The sequence below is a fragment of the Notolepis coatsorum genome (assembly GCF_963971535.1).
Source record: "Notolepis coatsorum genome assembly, chromosome: 14".
In the NCBI taxonomy this organism is placed as follows: domain Eukaryota; kingdom Metazoa; phylum Chordata; class Actinopteri; order Aulopiformes; family Paralepididae; genus Notolepis; species Notolepis coatsorum.
In genome coordinates this window covers 102,261,992-102,280,456 of record NC_140178.1, presented here as the reverse complement: position 1 = coordinate 102,280,456, position 18,465 = coordinate 102,261,992, and the positions used below count along the sequence as shown (strand labels likewise).

The 18,465-nt window shown below is 40.2% G+C and overlaps 1 protein-coding gene across 1 annotated transcript in view; it reads right to left on the bottom strand.

Annotated features, from left to right (window-relative positions):
- Window positions 1-2,921: 2,921 nt before the first annotated feature.
- recql5 (RecQ helicase-like 5) overlaps window positions 2,922-18,465 on the bottom strand; it is a 124,974-nt gene continuing 109,430 nt past the window's right edge. Inside the window, exons 17-20 of the mRNA XM_084328428.1 lie at window positions 16,891-16,936; window positions 15,454-15,687; window positions 9,100-9,172; window positions 2,922-3,985 (exon numbers count right to left, since the gene is read on the bottom strand). Coding sequence (XP_084184554.1) covers window positions 3,882-3,985; window positions 9,100-9,172; window positions 15,454-15,687; window positions 16,891-16,936 — 457 coding nt within the window. The 3' untranslated portion in view covers window positions 2,922-3,881. The remainder of the gene's footprint in view (window positions 3,986-9,099; window positions 9,173-15,453; window positions 15,688-16,890; window positions 16,937-18,465) is intronic.

Genomic DNA, 18,465 nt, shown 5'->3' with positions numbered 1-18,465 from the left:
GCAAGGGACCGATGGGCTAATATCTAGCTAACATTTTGATGTTTCTTGATCTGCACTGTCCCTATTTTATTTTCAATGTATCATTTAGGTTAGGTTAGAGTAAGTTAGTTTAACTGTATTTGAAAGTAAAAGACTAAATAAATAGTTGCCAAAGATGAAACAATAACGTTTAAAATTCCCAATCCCATTGTTGAAAACATACTGTGGCGATCAGTGAAGAATGAGGCAGTTCGACTTCTCTTCAGGCACTTTATTGACCGTTTGGACAATTATTCTCAACAAAGTTACCACTGGGTTATAATAAAAACAACAACAATCCGCTGGCTAACAATAACACTCACTTTGTATGGTAAGTTAACTACTACTGAATTCACACATTAGCTCCCCTTCCCTAATTAACTAGCTAGTTCTCTTTAATTAACGTAGTATAGTCCCCAGGTCCTAAAGCTGCGCTGAACTAAACACACCGGCTTAATAGTGCCTTTAATGGACATGCAGTTATTTTCAAATGAGAACACTTGGGTCTTAAAAAATCATATTTTTTCATATAATCTTCTTGAATCAAGTGTAACTTATAGCTTAACATATAGCATGAAAATAACCAACATATTTTCTTTGGAGGCTTTTGTGAAATAAACATTTTAAATGTGTATTGTTCCCTGTGTGTTTTTATCATATAGGTGTGGTTATACTTTTATTCTGGATTGCCTAGACTACATGTTAATCTAATGTTAATCTTAATCAAGGATGAGGACTATTTCACGCCTTTTTCCTCGCTGATGGGGTCCCATGTTGTGCAGTAGGTGCCCTTTTTTATTTTCGCCCCTGCCCTTCAAACAGCCTGAGGCCGCCTCTAGATGTAACAGTAGGTACTGTATAGTATGTCGTGTCATAAATGTCATGATGAATTGAAAATGGGGGACCCTGGTGTAAACAAGACAAAAGACTTTCTCTGGTCTGCATCTGCTTAATAATTGTGTGTATTGAGCCGTACTGTATTGTACCCATTCTGCAATCTGTTAATTAAGTTTTCAATCAATCAATCAATTGCTGCAGGGCAGATCGCCCACTCATAACATGAATGTCTATAGTGCATGTACTATTGAAATAACCATAGCTTGCTACATTATCAACTGTTTGGTTTGTTAAAAATGTCAGAGATGTAGTTATCATACTGCATACTTAGAATGGACTTTCATAAAAAAAAAAAAAAATACAAATTCTTCCAAGCAAGAATCATAGCTACGTTAATAACGTTTGTAATAAACCAAGCCGTTTGTTATTAACGTGGCTATGATTCAGGATGCTTGGACATGTTGAAATTATTTTCATATGAAAGTCCATTACAAGTATGCAGTATGATAACTACATCTGATATTTATAACAAACCAAACAGTTTGAAAATTTACCAAGCTATGGTTATTTCAATAGTACATGCACCATAGACATTCATGTTATGAGTGGGCGTGCTGCTGGGCCTGGACCATGTGGCAACGTCGGTCTCCATTGGCCAGCAGCGCGGGTGAGTCATCTAGCCTTTATATATGTCTATGGTAGCTACTGTTAATGCTCTAATCAACATTCATTCACGCGCTCTCGTTCCCCCTCCCCCCTCCGCTCTCTCCTATGAGCTCAAAATACTGGAAGTGTTGCGGTGGTCCATCCTTTCACTAGGTCCCCAGGAACCAGTAGGGAAGACGTTGAACAATAAAAAAAAACTTTCCACTTGTAATGGTCACAAATGTGCTTATTGTATTTCTGTGTTGTTATTTAGTTGCAGTGCCATGTTTGGTCACTAAGTGGCGCTCCATTGTTTGTACCTGATTTTGCTACAGGTTTAATTTGATTTAGGCTGGTAAAGATATGCCTCCTAAAGTGTGTAAACGGAAGTACAGGCTACATGCTTTCTGGTTTCGACAAAACAATTATAGAAACGTGTGAAGTGCACAATATTTCCTCGTTTAAGCCACTGCAACGGCTTTGCCTGAAGAATTTACTACATGACCGGGATGTTGTAGCTTGTTTGCCGACAGGATTCTGGAAAAGTTTGGTCCGTTCGGAGGCAGCTTCCAGGGGAAGTACCGTACTTTTCGGACTATAAGCCGCACCTTTTTTCCCCATTTTTGACCCTGCGGCTTATATAACGGTGCGGCTTATATGTGACTCGACGTGACCAAACCCGAAAATGTAAAAATCTAAATATTGCTTTTTTGACTGCATTGAAATGTTATTTATCTGTTCCCTTACTTGCTAAACTTAATACAACTTGTAAATGAGTTAATTCTTGTTATTTGTCCGACAGTATTGTGTCCCAATGCTAATTACATATGGTAATTAACATTAAAACACCTGCGGCTTATAGTCCAGTGCGGCTTATATATGTACACATCATTCAATTTAGCTGCTGCGGCTTATATTCAGGTGCGGCTTATAGTGCGAAAAGTACGGTACATACACCGAAAATTCTACCCCATACACACTTTCGGCAGTAGTTCTTTACCAGGCTTTATCTCACGGAGGAAAGAAAACTGGGAACGAGGTTAAATTTGATTTAACCTGAGCCAGTGACTTCACTTCCTGTTCCAACTGACGTCTGACAGCAGCGTCAAGTGTCAACTGGTTATAGATAGTTCTCTGGTAAAAATTCTTGGCAAAAATCCCAAAAGCGACGAAGTCTGGTAAGCTACTTGCTTAGCTATCCTGGTGCTAATATTTTCAACTGACAAGTTGACGTCACACAGCCAGACACCGTTACACACTCATTCAATACACCAGACACGCCATTGAATACACCAACAATAAGGGAGGTCCAACACTGTGACAAGTCTTTGTACACATTCAGCATTAGATTTTATTGTAAACATTTGGACACAAAGCACTACTACCGATATCTTTTTGTAAGGGGGGGGGGGGGACGGGTTTGGGTCCATTAGTGTTTCAAGTGCTCTTTGGATTCCATCATCATCTGTTGAAGACAGACCGACCTATGGCGTCTCCCAGTATGTCCCAGGAAGACAGGCACTCAGCCACGATGTCTGGTAGAGAGGAGGCACAGCACCATGACACGTTTCCTCATTTAAGACCACCTTTTTATTTTTTTCTCCATACATTTATTATTAGCTACAAGAAGAACAGAAATGTCTATCCTATCGTGCAAATTAAAGTTTCAATTGCACCGACTTATGTAACAAAGAACAAAAGAAGAAGTAGTTTCAATCACAGCTCAGATAAAAACAAAACAAAAGACGAGGGCGTCGTCGTACAAACACAATGAATTACAGGTTGTAAATTTAGTAGGTCCATCTGCAGCCGGTGTCGTGGCCCCGTCTGGCAACGGTAAGAAGATACGACAGGAGAAAACACACAACATCCAACATCTCTTTGGCTTTTCGGCTGCCCGTCTGGTTTATATATCCAGCCGCCGGGGAAAAGGGCAGGGCTGTCGGGCCGTGTGTGTGTACAGTACTGTGTGTTTTATTGCTACATCGCCGAGGTGCGTTACGTTAGCGACGGCCAGACTGGAGGCGGCGTGGCGAAGAGTCTTAGCAACAAACCGTGACCCGTCCGTCCGTCCCGGGGCTCCGTTTGTGCCCATGTGAGGGAGACTCCTGAAGCGGCGTGCCTAACGAGGAAGGTCCTTGTGGAGCGTCTACCCCGCGGAGGAGGAGGCTCGCGGCGAGCGGGAAGCCCTTCGTGTAAAAACGATGAAGTCGGTAGCAGCTTTTGCGGTCGATGTAGATCCACTTGGAACGTCGGGAGTCCAGGAGTTGTCGGTCTCTACCTGGGCGGCCGCGGCGCCGGGAGTCCGGAGACGATGGGGTTCGACTCTCTTAGAGTCCTGTCCCTGGTGGCTCCGTCCAGCGCTCGGTCCTCGAGAGGTGCTAGGACCGGTAGGGTCCTTTAAGTTGCTGCCAGTCTGCTTCGCTCTCGCAGCGCTTCACGCCGATGAAGAACCTCTTGATCAGAGTCCTGACCTCTATCTTCACTGTGTAGACACAAGAATAGAGGGTTAATGTTTTAATTTCACTCGTTTTCTTATTTCACCTTTATTTAACCCGGCAGGTCAATTATTGACAACGACGAACGGACATCTTGAAGGGTAACAGGGAAAGGGGACAAACAAATGTAATTAAATAAAGTAGAAAAACAAAAAATATATAAACCACAAATAACAATCCAGAAAAGACTGTTGAACACAGACGAAACAAACATCACAGGAGGTAAGGGAGATCATTAACTCATTCAGCGCCACCGCTTAATCCACGAGATGGCGCTAGTGCGCCACCGCTCTAAGTCAATGGGGGGACTGCGAGATTTGCAAGTCCTTAAAATATATCTTAAAGTATAGCTATGGGTCTAATACACCCGTCGATTATCAGTTAGTTGCATCCAGTCAACATGTACAAAACGGATTGTTTTTTCATCTGTACATTTCCGTTTTATAGCCTTTTGAATATGAGTATAACTTTGGGTGCCTCTGAGTAATTCCAGATAAAGACGGATAATAGCGTTTTAGTGGAATACACTAAACGCGTTGTAATTTTTCGCCTGATTATCGTATGTTCCTGAAATCAATGCTAGATTATCATTATTATCCTTCCTCGTGCATACATGAAAAGAGCATTGGACCGCGGGGCTCCGCCGCAGCCTCCTCAAACGCAACGGCACACACACACACACACACACACACACACACACACACACACACACGATCGCGGTAGAAAGACATATCAGATCAACGATAAAATTTATATATAGTGTTCTTACCTTGTATCTGATGTTATAGAAAAGAAATAATCCAATTATCTCATAGCCATTTGAAGTACTGGGCGCGGAGGTCCATGCCACGTTCAACAGCATTGCATATTGAGGGGGGGGGGGGGGCCTTGCAGATGCATCGGTGTATCTGCCTACCTCGCCTGAGTATTTAAACCACGCCCACAGCTTGGCTTGTCCCAGAAAAGAAACTAGACCATTCCCAATGGGGTGCAATACCAACTGGAAGGCGTAGGCGGCGGTATTTGACCTTTTGCGAGCTCAGACCCATTCCCAACGATAACATCAGGATGGATGGATGAAAATGAATGGATATCGCTAATAAAAGAAATAACGATTAAAACCCGACCATACTTGGGTCTGGCGCTCAAGCGATGGCGAGTTAACCCGACTATCATCGTGACTGTTCTGAATGAGTTAAAACACACACCAAACAAACAACCAAATAAAATGACCAAAGATGTGTAAGACATAGCACGGTGGAGTAGTGCAGCGGTTCTCAAACTACGGGTCGCGACCCAAAGTGGGGTTGTGGGTAGGTGACAGTGCAAGTACATTGGCAAGTAAAAACCAAAATAAATTAAAAATAAATATATATATATATATATATATATTTTTTTTATGTTCTGGCAACATATTCTGGCTAAATATGCCTCATTTTATAAATGTGTATTGATAACATAGTGCTGTAATACACATTTATATTAAATATGCATGATCAAGTTCAACAATGTGTGCTTTTATTTTGATATTCCTTAATTCCATGTTGAAATTGTCGCCAAAAACATTCCTAAATAAAATGGGGTTGTGGTATAAAAAAAGTTTGAGAACCCCTGGAGTAGTGGTTAACACCTGGGTTTGATTCCCGCTTGGGGACCAGGTTGCTGGGTTGCCGGGTTGCCAGGTACCCAGGTGGGGTATCTCCCGGGCCTTTCTGTGTGGAGTTTGCATGTTCTCCCCAGGCTTGCAAGGGTTTCCCCTCCAGAAAAAGAGATGAACCCAAAGGAAAAAAACTAGTGCTGTCAATCGATTAAAATATTTAATCTGATTAATCGCATGATTGTCCATAGTTAACTCGCGATTAATCGCAAATTAATCGCATATTTTTATCTACCTTAAATGGATCTTTTTCAAGTTCCAAGTTTTACCCTCATGACCCTCATGCATTGCAAATTTGCATCAAATTCAAAACAGAGTGATGCACAAAATAACTTAAAAGAAAATAATAATTTAAAACAATGAATAAAGTGTGCATGAAATAATAGGGGAAAGAAAACGTTAGGAACTTGTTACATTCAACCACACAAGGGCTGAGTAATCACCCCCCCCCCCCCCCCTCTCTCTCTCTCACACACACTCTCCCAGCTCTCTTTCTCTCTTGCCCAATCCTCATTGCTCTCACCCCCCTCTCTCTCTATATATCACACACACACCACACACACACACCACACACACACACCTCAGAAACAAACATAGCATCAATGAGAGCATCAATAATACACCTGAGTGAAGTCTAGTAAAAAAAATTAAAAAAAAAAGTTTAATCATGAGTTAAAAAAAATAGTGGTGTTAACACATTCCCTGGCACGCAATTTGAGCATCTTATACCATTCTCTGCCAGCACTGTAAGCCTATGGAGATGTTCACCTTCTTTGCAGGGCTATAACTTTTTAAATTGTATTGCTAAATTGACATTACTATGGCCCATTCAACATCGATTATCTATCGCTCAGGATGTTACTTTTTCATTCATACATTCATACGAAAATACAGTCTAGAATATAAATATGTTTTTATCGTTTTCTGCAGTAATTCCTAGAATGTGAGATATAGGCATAAACGCATATATAGATTATCAAATGCCGTTTGTTGCCGATCCACGCTATATTAAAAATTTCAACTGTACATTATGTTATGATTGATCATGCGCGGATGAATGGAGGGGGGGGGGTCGTTTATAATTCCGTGATCGTCGTTAAATGCTTTATGTAGTATGGGTGATATATTGATCAGAGCAGTTTGCATTGATAATAATAAACAAACAGGCTGAAAGTAACGTCAGCGTCCTCTTACCGTTCGAAGATGAGACTGGAGGAAAAAGATCCCACTTATTTGACGGCGATCTCCTAAATCCATTTCCGGTTTGTATAATCATAATACACGGCCAAATCGTATCGATTATTGCGTTATGGCAGCGATCGCTACACACGGACGTGTGTATACAGTCCCGCAACAATATGCGAGTGCCGGACGCATTTCGGAGACACACCGAGATCGACTCGTCCATTTCCGGTTTGGCAACTTGCCGATCATCCACCAGGGGGCAGTATTGAAGCGTTGCAGAGTTGTGCCGGCTCACACTGCATCAGACCAGGCTATATTAATGCCAGCCCAAGAGCGCGTCCGCATTTTGCCCTGATTGGCACCCGGTAACGCGCTCCAATGCGCATTTTCTTTTTTGCCACTCGGACGCGGAAATGGAATACATATTATCGCGACGCGGACCAGATTCACTCGCAACGCCATAACGTTATTTCCCTGTACATTGTAACGTTAACACAACGCAGCTGTCAACTGTACTTTACATATTATCCAAATGAGGACCACATAACACCATAACGTTATTTCGCTGTACATTGTAACGTTAACACAACGCAGCTGTCAACTGTACTTTCATCGGAAATGGAATACATATTATCCAAACGAGGACCAGATTCACTCACTTATTATGTTATTTCGCGAGACTGTACATTGTAACGTTAACACAGCGCACCCTAACTGCTTGTGTATTCTAGCAGTGTTTTAGAGGTTATTTTGTACAGTACCTTTATCTGCACTGAAACATACATTTCTACAGTACATGCAGTTGTTGAGGTAGATAACCGTGATTATGTTTATTTATCTATCTCTCTGTGAGCAAAACCTATTAATATTACATATGTGTTGGCGGAATCGCATCAATGTTTGTTATGAATAAAACGCCCGAAATAACGTTATGAATGCCCGAAATAACATAACATTACAAAGTACAGTTGACAGCTGCGTTGTGTTAACGTTACAAGGGAAGCGCGCGTTTGTGGGGGCGTCAAAAATAAAATGTGTATTGGTTACCGGCGAATGCGGAAGCACTCTTGCACTCTTGGGCTGGCATTAATATAGACGCGACCAGGCTCCGTGAGGGAAATATGAATAACATGGCGAAAAAATTTAATATGATTTCAATAACGTCGTACGCCGTGGATTGGCAGAATTCGCATGAACTTGAAACACGTCGTAAGCAGTTTCCGGCGTGGGATGCGTTAATAGAATCGGGCGATAACACGTTAATACCGCGTTAACTTTGACAGCCTTAAAAAAAACATGTCGCTTCCCTGACGAAGACGGACAGGAGCACTGGGATTGGGTCCCCGTTCCCGCTTTTAACAAGACACACAGGGTTCCCACAGACATTGCAAAATTAAATTCAAGGACTTTCAAGTACTTTTCCCAGCACAATTTTTCATTTAAAAAGGATCCAATTAACTTTTAAATGCGTTTTTCTTTATTGAAAAAGAAAATCAGATCTAATATTTATGGCTTAAAACCAATTTCCGATGCAAAAAATATCATGGATGAACAAAACTTTCAATGCGAAGGGTTGATTTGAATCACAAGGACTTTTTAAGCACCTTGTTAAAAATGGGCTGTTTTCAAGGAATTCCAGGCACTTTAAGCACTTCAAGGACCTTGTGCGAACCCTGAAGACAAGTTAAAAACAACAGTGAGGATATTACCATGCTCTTATTTGAGAACATACACATCCAAACTCAAAGAGGGAGAAACTCCAGCTGAAAAAAAACAACAAAAAACACAGAAAATGTCTGTTTATTATCTGATATACAATTACCGGTAAGTGCATTTTATGCAATTGCTTTGTGCTTTGTATTGTATGTCAGATTAACCAGCGTTCTTCTGCATTTCTTTTTATTCTCGGCTGTGTCTATTCTCCAATCACAGGGTTCCCACATACATTGCAAAATTTAATTCAAGGACTTTCAAGTACTTTCCCAAGCACTATTTTTCATTCTAAACAGGTATTTAAAAGGATCCAATTTTTTTAAAATCAGATCCAATATTTATGGCTTAAACCCAATTTCCGACAGTTACACTTTAAAGAATTTGATTTGAATTCCAAGAACTTTTAAGCACCTTGTTAAAACATTGTCTGATTTCAAGGAATTCCAGGCCTCAACTTTTTTTTGGTAAAAAACCTAGCACTTTAAGCACTTCAAGGACCTTGTGCGAACCCTGCTACCATGCAGTGTTTTCATGTCATCCACTCACTTTGACCTCTGCCCCGACTCCTTCCCTCTGCAAGAAGGTGCGACAGGTAGCGAGCAAATGACTTGAACAGGTCCTACACACAGACACAGACACACAAGCAAAAAGGTTCACACTACAGCAGCGGTCTAGCACAACACATTAACAGCTTCCCTTAAAAGGAAACCACCATTATGGGAAATGCGCTTACAGTCTTCTCTAGAGTCGGACAAGAAGATAGATACGGGTTTCCTCTCAGTATGAAGCTATCCGGAATTAGTGTCTCTGACTCCTAACCACCAAAACCTGCACATACTATAATGTATGATTTATATCATGCCAGTTAGGATACAGAACCTCACCTGCACCTTGTTTATGCTCATAGTATATATTCAGATTCTTTATATTATTATATTCAGATCTAATTTGATTGCCTATATATAGTGTATACGTCTTCTTCTAATACCCTGAGAACAAAGTGGGGCTCGCAACTCACTTGTAGTTCCAAGGTGATTTTAATAAACAAAAAAGGCAGTAGATGTAACGTTTCGACCTTACCGGTCTTCCTCAAGCATGCATACTACACAAAATGACATTTTTATACAGGAAGTGAAAAATCAGCCCCACCTGGTGATCAGGGGCGGTCCCAAGACTTGCATGATTGATACATTTTATACATGATTAAGTAACAATTTTATCTTTTCATTAGACATTGTTTTTAGGAGATTTTTATGAGAAATATCTATACTACACACAGTATTAACACATTGACGACCACGGCTTGCAGTGTAATATGTGGCTGGAGGACAACGCTTTGTCAACAAACCGATGTACTTTCTAACAGCTATATATATATACTTTATAGTATTGCTATCTGTCCATTCTCATTGTCACTTGAGTGCATAAACCGTGCCTTCATAATGGCTTAAAGAAAATAAAAATCCATCGGTTGGTTGTCATTTTATAGCGTCGTGAATATAAGCTTTATCGCAGTTTTCGTCTCGTCTTTTTTCTGGGAAGCTAGATATGAGGCTAAAGGCTAGTCACGTTATATCAAACGCCATTTCTGTTGTATATATACGAATGAAATAAAACAAATTGCGTAGCATCCGGACTATTACAGAGCATCTATGGATGAAATGGGGGCGGCGGGGGACGCCGATTAGTAGTATTGATTAGCAAAACAATGTCCAATCCGGCTGTAATTTGGGTGAATAGTATCCTACCGTCAGCCCATGTGATCGCCGGCAGCATTTCGTCATTATTCATCGGCATCTGGTAGATCGATATGTCCATTGGCTGATCATAAATCCCATTATTCCAGGCTGAAATCTGCGTTCGGTAACGTGATCAAAGATGGAGTATGTTCGGCTGGGATCGAGGCTCATATGAAACGCCCCAGACAGTAAAAAAAGAAATGTCCCATTCGGCCTCAATGATACTGCAGTGGAGCGATGGCGCCCCTAAGAGGATCTGGCCGGTATTGCATGTCGCCGATTTAAATCTGGCGGGTAAATCTGCAGAGCCGATCGGGGACCTTGATCAGTTTATTAACACTTTGGTTGCCTAAGGTTAAATTAATGATATACCATAGATTGCCAGCGCTATTTGTCTATGGAGAAAGTCCCCTTCTTTGCAGGGCTATAACTTTTTAAATTCTATTGCTACATTGCCATTATTAGGGCCCATTCAAAGTCCTATATGTATTGTTCATTGTGTAGCAACGTTAAACTTTTTCATTCACATATTCATAGTAAAGTATGGTCTAATGTATAAGTATGTTTTCATCTCTTTCTGCAGCTTTCTCCAGAACGTGATATATAGCCCCAAATGCATTATATTGATGATGAAATACAGTTTGATGGCAATCAGCGCGATATAAAAAATTCCAACTAGACGTACTTCTAGAAGTTACTACACGTCATCTGATGTTGACCGGATGGGCGAGGGGGCGCTTATAATTCCGTGGGCAGCGTTATACCAATCATCTAATGTGGGTCAAATGTTGATAATATCAGTTATTATCGAAGACGGTAACGTTACACGCTGAAACTCACCCCAGTCTCCGCGCGCCGTTGGGCGATCATCGTCGAGTAGAAATTTTATCATTATGGGATATATTATTACCCGGTCCATCTCCAGCTTGTATAATGGTATATACGTCCAAATCATGTTGTTTATCGAGTTATTGGCAATCGATCGCTATGTAGTGTGACGAGCTAGAGTGCCGGAACCTATACCGAGTGCCCGGAAGTAATATGGCCGACCAGCAAAACCTCTACTGCGCTTCCTGTTAAGCGGTTGCGCCGATCGGCCACCAGATGGCGCTCCTGAACCGCCAGAGAGCTCAGTGGGTCCTGCTGGTGGATCTCAGGCCAGCGGAGGGACATTATGAATCCGATCGCAGATTTTTGAAATATTGATATAGGGACGCTGTACAGCGTCCCCCGGCAACTTTAGCATGGCCAGGAAAGACGTCTAAAGACGGGTCCCGGCACTCAAAGTGTTAATATGGAATAAAACAATAACAACTTGCCACAAGTTAACTCGTGGCTCTGGTCATTAACGGGTGGAATCGAAACACGAGTTAACTCGTGGTTGGGCGGCAAAGTGTTAAGACATAATTTACAGATAGGCAACAGGCAGTAGTGTGTAAGGTACAAGTCCTAGCCACTGAAAACAAAAACAACGAAAAAACAAAAAACAAGTCCATTGACTGTCTCCCTCTATAGGTTAAATTTATAAATAAGGTCTAATGTCAAAGTCTTCATTGAGTCCTGTTGGTGCCATAGTTTTAAGATAATGGATCCACCATACTTCTCTCCTCAGTAGGAGATTATCTATATCTCCCCCTCGTCTTGGAAGATGCACTCTCTCTATTCCAAGGTATCTTAGTGATGAGACATTGTGGTGTGCCTTTTTAAAATGTAAAGCTACTGGGCTTTTTTCATCCTCATTCCGTATCGTACTCCTGTGTTCAGCAATACGTGTTTTTAAAGCATGTGTTGTCTTACTGACATATGCCTTACCACATGGGCACTTAAGCATATAGATTACATTGGTAGTTGTACATGTTATTTCGCCTCTTATTTTTATCTATCACCCAGTTGTTGGGTGATAGAAAACAGTGCATTTTTCTGTAAAGTGACATTGAGCACACGAACCACCCACAACGTCTGTTGCCATCTGGCAGGTCATCTACATTTTTTTGTGTTTTTAGGAGGCAGGTCTGATTTAACCACAATGTCTCTGATGTTATGTGCTCTCCTGTAGACTAATCTAGGGGGGATCTGAAAAGATTTATCCAATGTTGGATCAGAACTGAGAAGATGCCAATGTTTTTTAATAGTTTATTTAAAAAGGTTGCCTAGAGGCGAGTATTGTGTAACACACTGTGTATAGGTTGTACAGAGGTAGTTTTGTTTCTTGTAGATTGTAAGCAGTCTTCTTGGGTTTTATGACCTACTTTCAAAGCTGCTTTTTCTACAATGTCCTGTGTGTATCCTCTGGTTTTAAACATCGTTTTTAAAGTATCTGTCTGTTCCTGAAAACATTAATCTACAGATTCTACGGATCCTGTAGAACTGGCTGATAGGTAAACTGTTTTTTAGCGGAGTAGGATGAAATGAATCACTTCTCAACAGAGCATTTCTGTAACAAGGTTTTCTGTATACATCCGTTTGGAATGTACCATTGTCTTTTTTTATAATAATATCTAAGAAATTCACTTGGTGTTGGTCATACTCCATAGTAAACTTTAGATGTTAATTTTTGTATACAGAAAACCTTGTTACAGAAATGCTCTGTTGAGAAGTGATTAATTTCATCCTACTCCGCTAAAAAACAGTTTACCTATCAGCCAGTGCTACAGGATCCGTAGAATCTGTAGTACAGATGAATGTTTTCAGGAACAGACTGATACTTTAAAAACGATGTTTAAAACCAGAGGATACACACAGGACATTGTAGAAAAAGCAGCTTTGAAAGTAGGTCATAAAACCCAAGAAGACTGCTTACAATCTACAAGAAACAAAACTACCTCTGTACAACCTATACAGTGTGTTACACAATACTCGCCTCTCTGCAACCTTTTTAAACAAACTATTAAAAAACATTGGCATCTTCTCAGTTCTGATCCAACATTGGATAAATCTTTTCAGATCCCCCCTAGATTAGTCTACAGGAGAGCACATAACATCAGAGACATTGTGGTTAAATCAGACCTGCCTCCTAAAAAAAAAACACAAATTCTTTTTTTAGATGACCTGCCAGATGGCAACAGACGTTGTGGTTTGTGTGCTCAATGTCACTTTACAGAAAAATGCACTGTTTTCTATCACCCAACAACTGGGAAAGAGATAAAAATAAGAGGCAAAATAACATGTACAATGTAATATATATGCTTAAGTGCCCATGTGGTAAGGCATATGTCGGTAAGACAACACATGCTTTAAAAACACGTATTGCTGAACACAGGAGTACGATACGGAATGAGGATGAAAAAAGCCCAGTAGCTTTACATTTTAAAAAGGCACACCACAATGTCTCATCACTAAGATACCTTGGAATAGAGAGTGCATCTTCCAAGACGAGGGGGAGATATAGATAATCTCCTACTGAGGAGAGAAGTATGGTGGATCCATTATCTTAAAACTATGGCACCAACAGGACTAAATGAAGACTTTGACATTAGACCTTATTTATAAATTTAACCTATAGAGGGAGACAGTCAATACTTTGTTTTTTGTTTTTTCATTTTTGTTTTTGTTTTCAGTGGCTAGGACTTGTACCTTACACACTACTGCCTGTTGCCTATCTGTAAATTATGTCTTAATACTGTGTGTAGTATAGATATTTCTCGTAAAAAACCTCCTAAAAACAATGTCTAATGAAAAGATAAAATTGTTACTTAATCATGTATAAAATGTATCAATCATGCAAGTCTTGGGACCGCCCCTGATCACCAGGTGGGGCTGATTTTTCACTTCCTGTATAAAAATATGTCATTTTGTGGTGTATGCTTGAGGAAGACTGGTAAGGTCGAAACGTTGCATCTACTGCCTTTTTTGTTTATTAAAATCACCTTGGAACTACAAGTGAGTTGCGAGCCCCGCTTTGTTCTTATGTATTACTGTTTTTACAGTTTGGCTCAGCACCAACAAACGGAAGATGTGCGTTATTTATTTTTTCTGATTCTTCTAATACCCTGCCCATACCTGTACCTCCCTCCCCCATGCTGCTATGATGCCCGAATTTCCCCAAGAGGATCAATAAAGGAATATGTTATCATATCTTATGTTATCTGACTTAGTACAAATTAAAGCAGATACGGACCACTAGCCTACCTGTGGGACAAAAACACCTCTCCCGAAGGTTTAAGCTAGGCTAGTGGTCCGTATCCGCTTCCATTAATCTGTGCTAAGCTAGGCTAGCTTACAGCCGGATAGCCTTCTACTGAACGCAGAGAGAGGACATTGGTATCTATTTTCTTGTCCGACTCTGGAGAAGACAGTAAGCTCATTTTCCATAAGGTTGGTGTGTTCCTTTAATAAATCATCACATATCTTAGATTTTCCACTCAGGTGAGAATCAAGAAATCAACTCAAGAGACACTAACAAACTGACCAAGCTGCAGAGGAAGGCTGGCTCCGTGGTGGGAGAGCTGCTACTGTTGACTACTCAAGTTTCAAGTTGTGTTTTATTGGTCACATATAAAGGTACAAATACATTATAGTGAAATGCTTGGTTTCTTTATGATGAGATTGTGCTTCATACAGTAAAAAGTAAAAGAATAAAGACCAAACATCATACAAAATATACAGTATACAAAACTAAAATGTACAAAATGCAAAAATTAGGTAGAAGAGGTAGTGCAAATCCTTTAGGAATAAATAGATGAAAATGTATGGTGTAATGTTTCAAAAGTGTTTAAAGTTAATGTTAAAAGTGTTATCACTATTACCATTATTTCGCACTTTGTTCTAGGCTCTATTATATTAAAACTAGGGATGCTCGATATTGGCTTTTTTACCGATACACCGATATTGTCCAAATCTTAATTTCCGATACCGATATCAACAGATACCGATATATGCAGGGTCCCCCCCCCCCCCCCCAAAACGGAATAATTTCAGGTAATTAACATTACATATCTCTTGTTGTGGAATTAACACAACATTATGCATACTTTTGACAATAAATTAAATCAGAATTTGTTCTTACTTGCTTGCCTGGGTAAATAAAGGTTATAGAAATGTTAAAAAAAAAAAAATCCGATATCACATTTTAATGCCAATATCGGCAGATAATATCGGACATCCCTAATTAATACCTATCCCCCCCTCCCCTTAAGTCCTCTGACTTCTCTCTCTCTCTCACCTTGGTAGCGAACTTCCCCTGAGTGTAGAAGGGGTCCAGGCAGCGCACCACGATGTCAGCCAGTTCCTTCTGGGTGAGAGGCCTGGGCGGATCATTCACAGACTCCAGGATGTTCTCCTGCACCGTGGGGTTAAAGGTCACCCTCCTCACTCCCTGGTCCTCCTTGGTACCCGGGAGCCGACCGCGTTTAGCTGGAGGACAGGATGCCACGTCTGCCGCAGTGTCACCCGACAACTACACACACACACACACACACACACACACACAGTGTCAGTAGTGATCATTGTGGACATGCCCTCATGCCAAAAGTAGTATTGGATCACCACATTTACTGCATATACGGTATATATATATACATACATTAGGGATGTCCGATATTATCGGCCTACCGATATTGGCATTAAAATGTAATATCGGAAATTATCTGTATCGTTTTTTTTTTTAACATTTATTTAACCTTTATTTACCCAGGCAAGCAAGTAAGAACAAATTCTTATTTAATTTATTGTCAAAAGTATGCATAATGTTGTGTTCATTCCACGACAAGAGATATGTAATGTTAATTACCTGAAATTATTCCGTTTTGGGGGGGGGGGGGGGGGGGGGGGGGGGGGGAACCCCGCATATATCGGTATCGGTTGATATCGGTATCGGACATTAGGAGTTGGACAATATCGGTATATCGGTAAAAAAGCCAATATCGAACATCCCTAATATATATATTTGTCTGAATATACTGTACCTGCATATAACCCTTAGCTCTGTATGATAGCATGAACAATAATGCTGTATATACCTATATATATTTATTCTCACCCCATATACTGTATATCTATCCACAGCTGTCTGTATTTACCTGCACATAGTCCTTTACTATAATCTATATCTATATCTGTACATAATCTACTCTTATTAGTTATGCTGCTGGACAGTATGACTACTACCATACTGTCTTTACACCTGTATCACTGTACATATTATACTACAACTCTGTACATACATCTGATTAGCACTATTACTCAGTAGTACTCATTTATATATTTTGTACCCAGTTTAAATCACCTGTACATTGTATATTGCTGTTGCACTTTACGGTTACATTTGCACTCTGGTTGGAAGCCAAACTTATCTGCGTTGTGCTGTACTTGTGCTGCATGATGATTGACAATACATTTGAACCCTTTCACTACCACACTACAGAAGGTTAACCCTTTACGATCACACCACAGACCCTTTGTCGTGTGGCAGTGAAAGGGTTAACCTTCTGTATTGCCGCAGTGAAAGGGTTAACTATTTGGTAGTGTGGCAGTGAAAGGGTTAATCTAATCTACACAAAACCTATTTTTGTAGCAGTGATATGTGGGATTTGTGTAGTAAGAAATGTATAGTTGAGGAACTACAGTTTAATCATATTAATCACACACAGCCATCACCTACCCTTTCTGCTAACACCGGTTTGGTCTTTTTCTCCGGTGTGTTTGGTCTGTGAAGACAGCAGTGATGGTGAGACGCTCACGTTAACAAATCAAAATGTTTTCATTAGAGAGGAACCAAACATTCAAAATTCAAATATGTTATTTCCATGGCCTGTGACAGTTCAATCAATATTCATGAACATGAGCAACTCTGTCCCTCACTGTTACTCTGCATTATAATAATAATAAACTGTATTTGTATAGCACCTTTCATGCAGAAACTGCAGCTCAAAGTGCTTCACAACAGAAATAAGACATACCGGTAGGCCTAAAATGAGCACATAAAGTTCAAACATATAAAATTAGGATCTAACATCCCAACAGGCCACCTTGTTTATAGTTTGATTCAGTTTTAAATAGACAATAATAAAAAGAGTAAGATAAAAGTAAAATAGTGCAATAAAATTGTAGAATAGAATAGATTAAAAAAATATATATATATTTTACAGTGCAATAAAATAGTTCTGGATTACTGTACAGTTCAGAGTCGTCTTTACCTTCTCTGTTTGGTATCCACAGTTTAAAACTTGACGGTCTTCCCTCCTGTTTGATACCCACTTTGACCCTTTGAACCTCCCACCCAGGGCAAATCTCCCTCTCAGAGCGCAGTTCCCTCTCTCAGGGTGCAGTTCTAGGCCTGGGTCCTACACAGTTTTAAAGCCTGACAGTCTCTTGTTTCATACCCACACAGTTTAATACCCGACAGTTTTGAACCTGTAATAAAAAGCAATAGACAGAGTAAAATAATACAGTGCAATAATAGAATAGTAGAATAGAATAGATAGTAAAATTATGCAATAGAATGGACAGAGTAAAATAGTGCTACAGTACAATCAACAGTGGGGTGTATTAGAAGGCTATGGTGAAGAGGTACGTTTTTAGCTTATTTCTTTTTTAAATATTAAGAGATCTAGCTTCCCTAATGTCCATAGGTAGTGTGTTCCATAACTTTGGTGCATATAGTTTGCAAAGGCTGCATCCCCGATTATCTTAGACTGTGGCTTGGAACCTTCAATAGACCAGTAGTAGATGATCGCAATGTTCTAGGAGGCACATAGTTGACTAGAGAATTTGCAATGTAGCTTGGTCCTGTTCCATTTAGTGCTTTGTATATAAGGAGGAGGACCTTGAAATCAATTCTAAATGTTACCGGGATAGCCAGTGTAGGTTAGCTAATACAGGACTGATGTGGTATTGTATATATGTACGTATATTGACTGAACATAAGTTACTTCTTAATTACTTTTTTACTTACTTTTTTTACTGTATGTAGCACACTCTCAGGGGCTCATACAGAAACAAGCACTTCATCATAAAGTATTCTGTATTTTGTTGTGACAAATAATAAACAAACTTGAAACTTGAACTTGAAACCCCCAAAGCCAGAAACCAGAGAAGTAAGAATCAAACTTCAAGTCATCAGGTATAAAGTCTGGAGTTGCTCCAGCCGGCCAGTCCTTCATACCAGCAGCCATCAGGCTCCACAACGCCAGTCCTTCATACCAGCGTCCATCAGGCTCCACAACGCCAGTCCTTC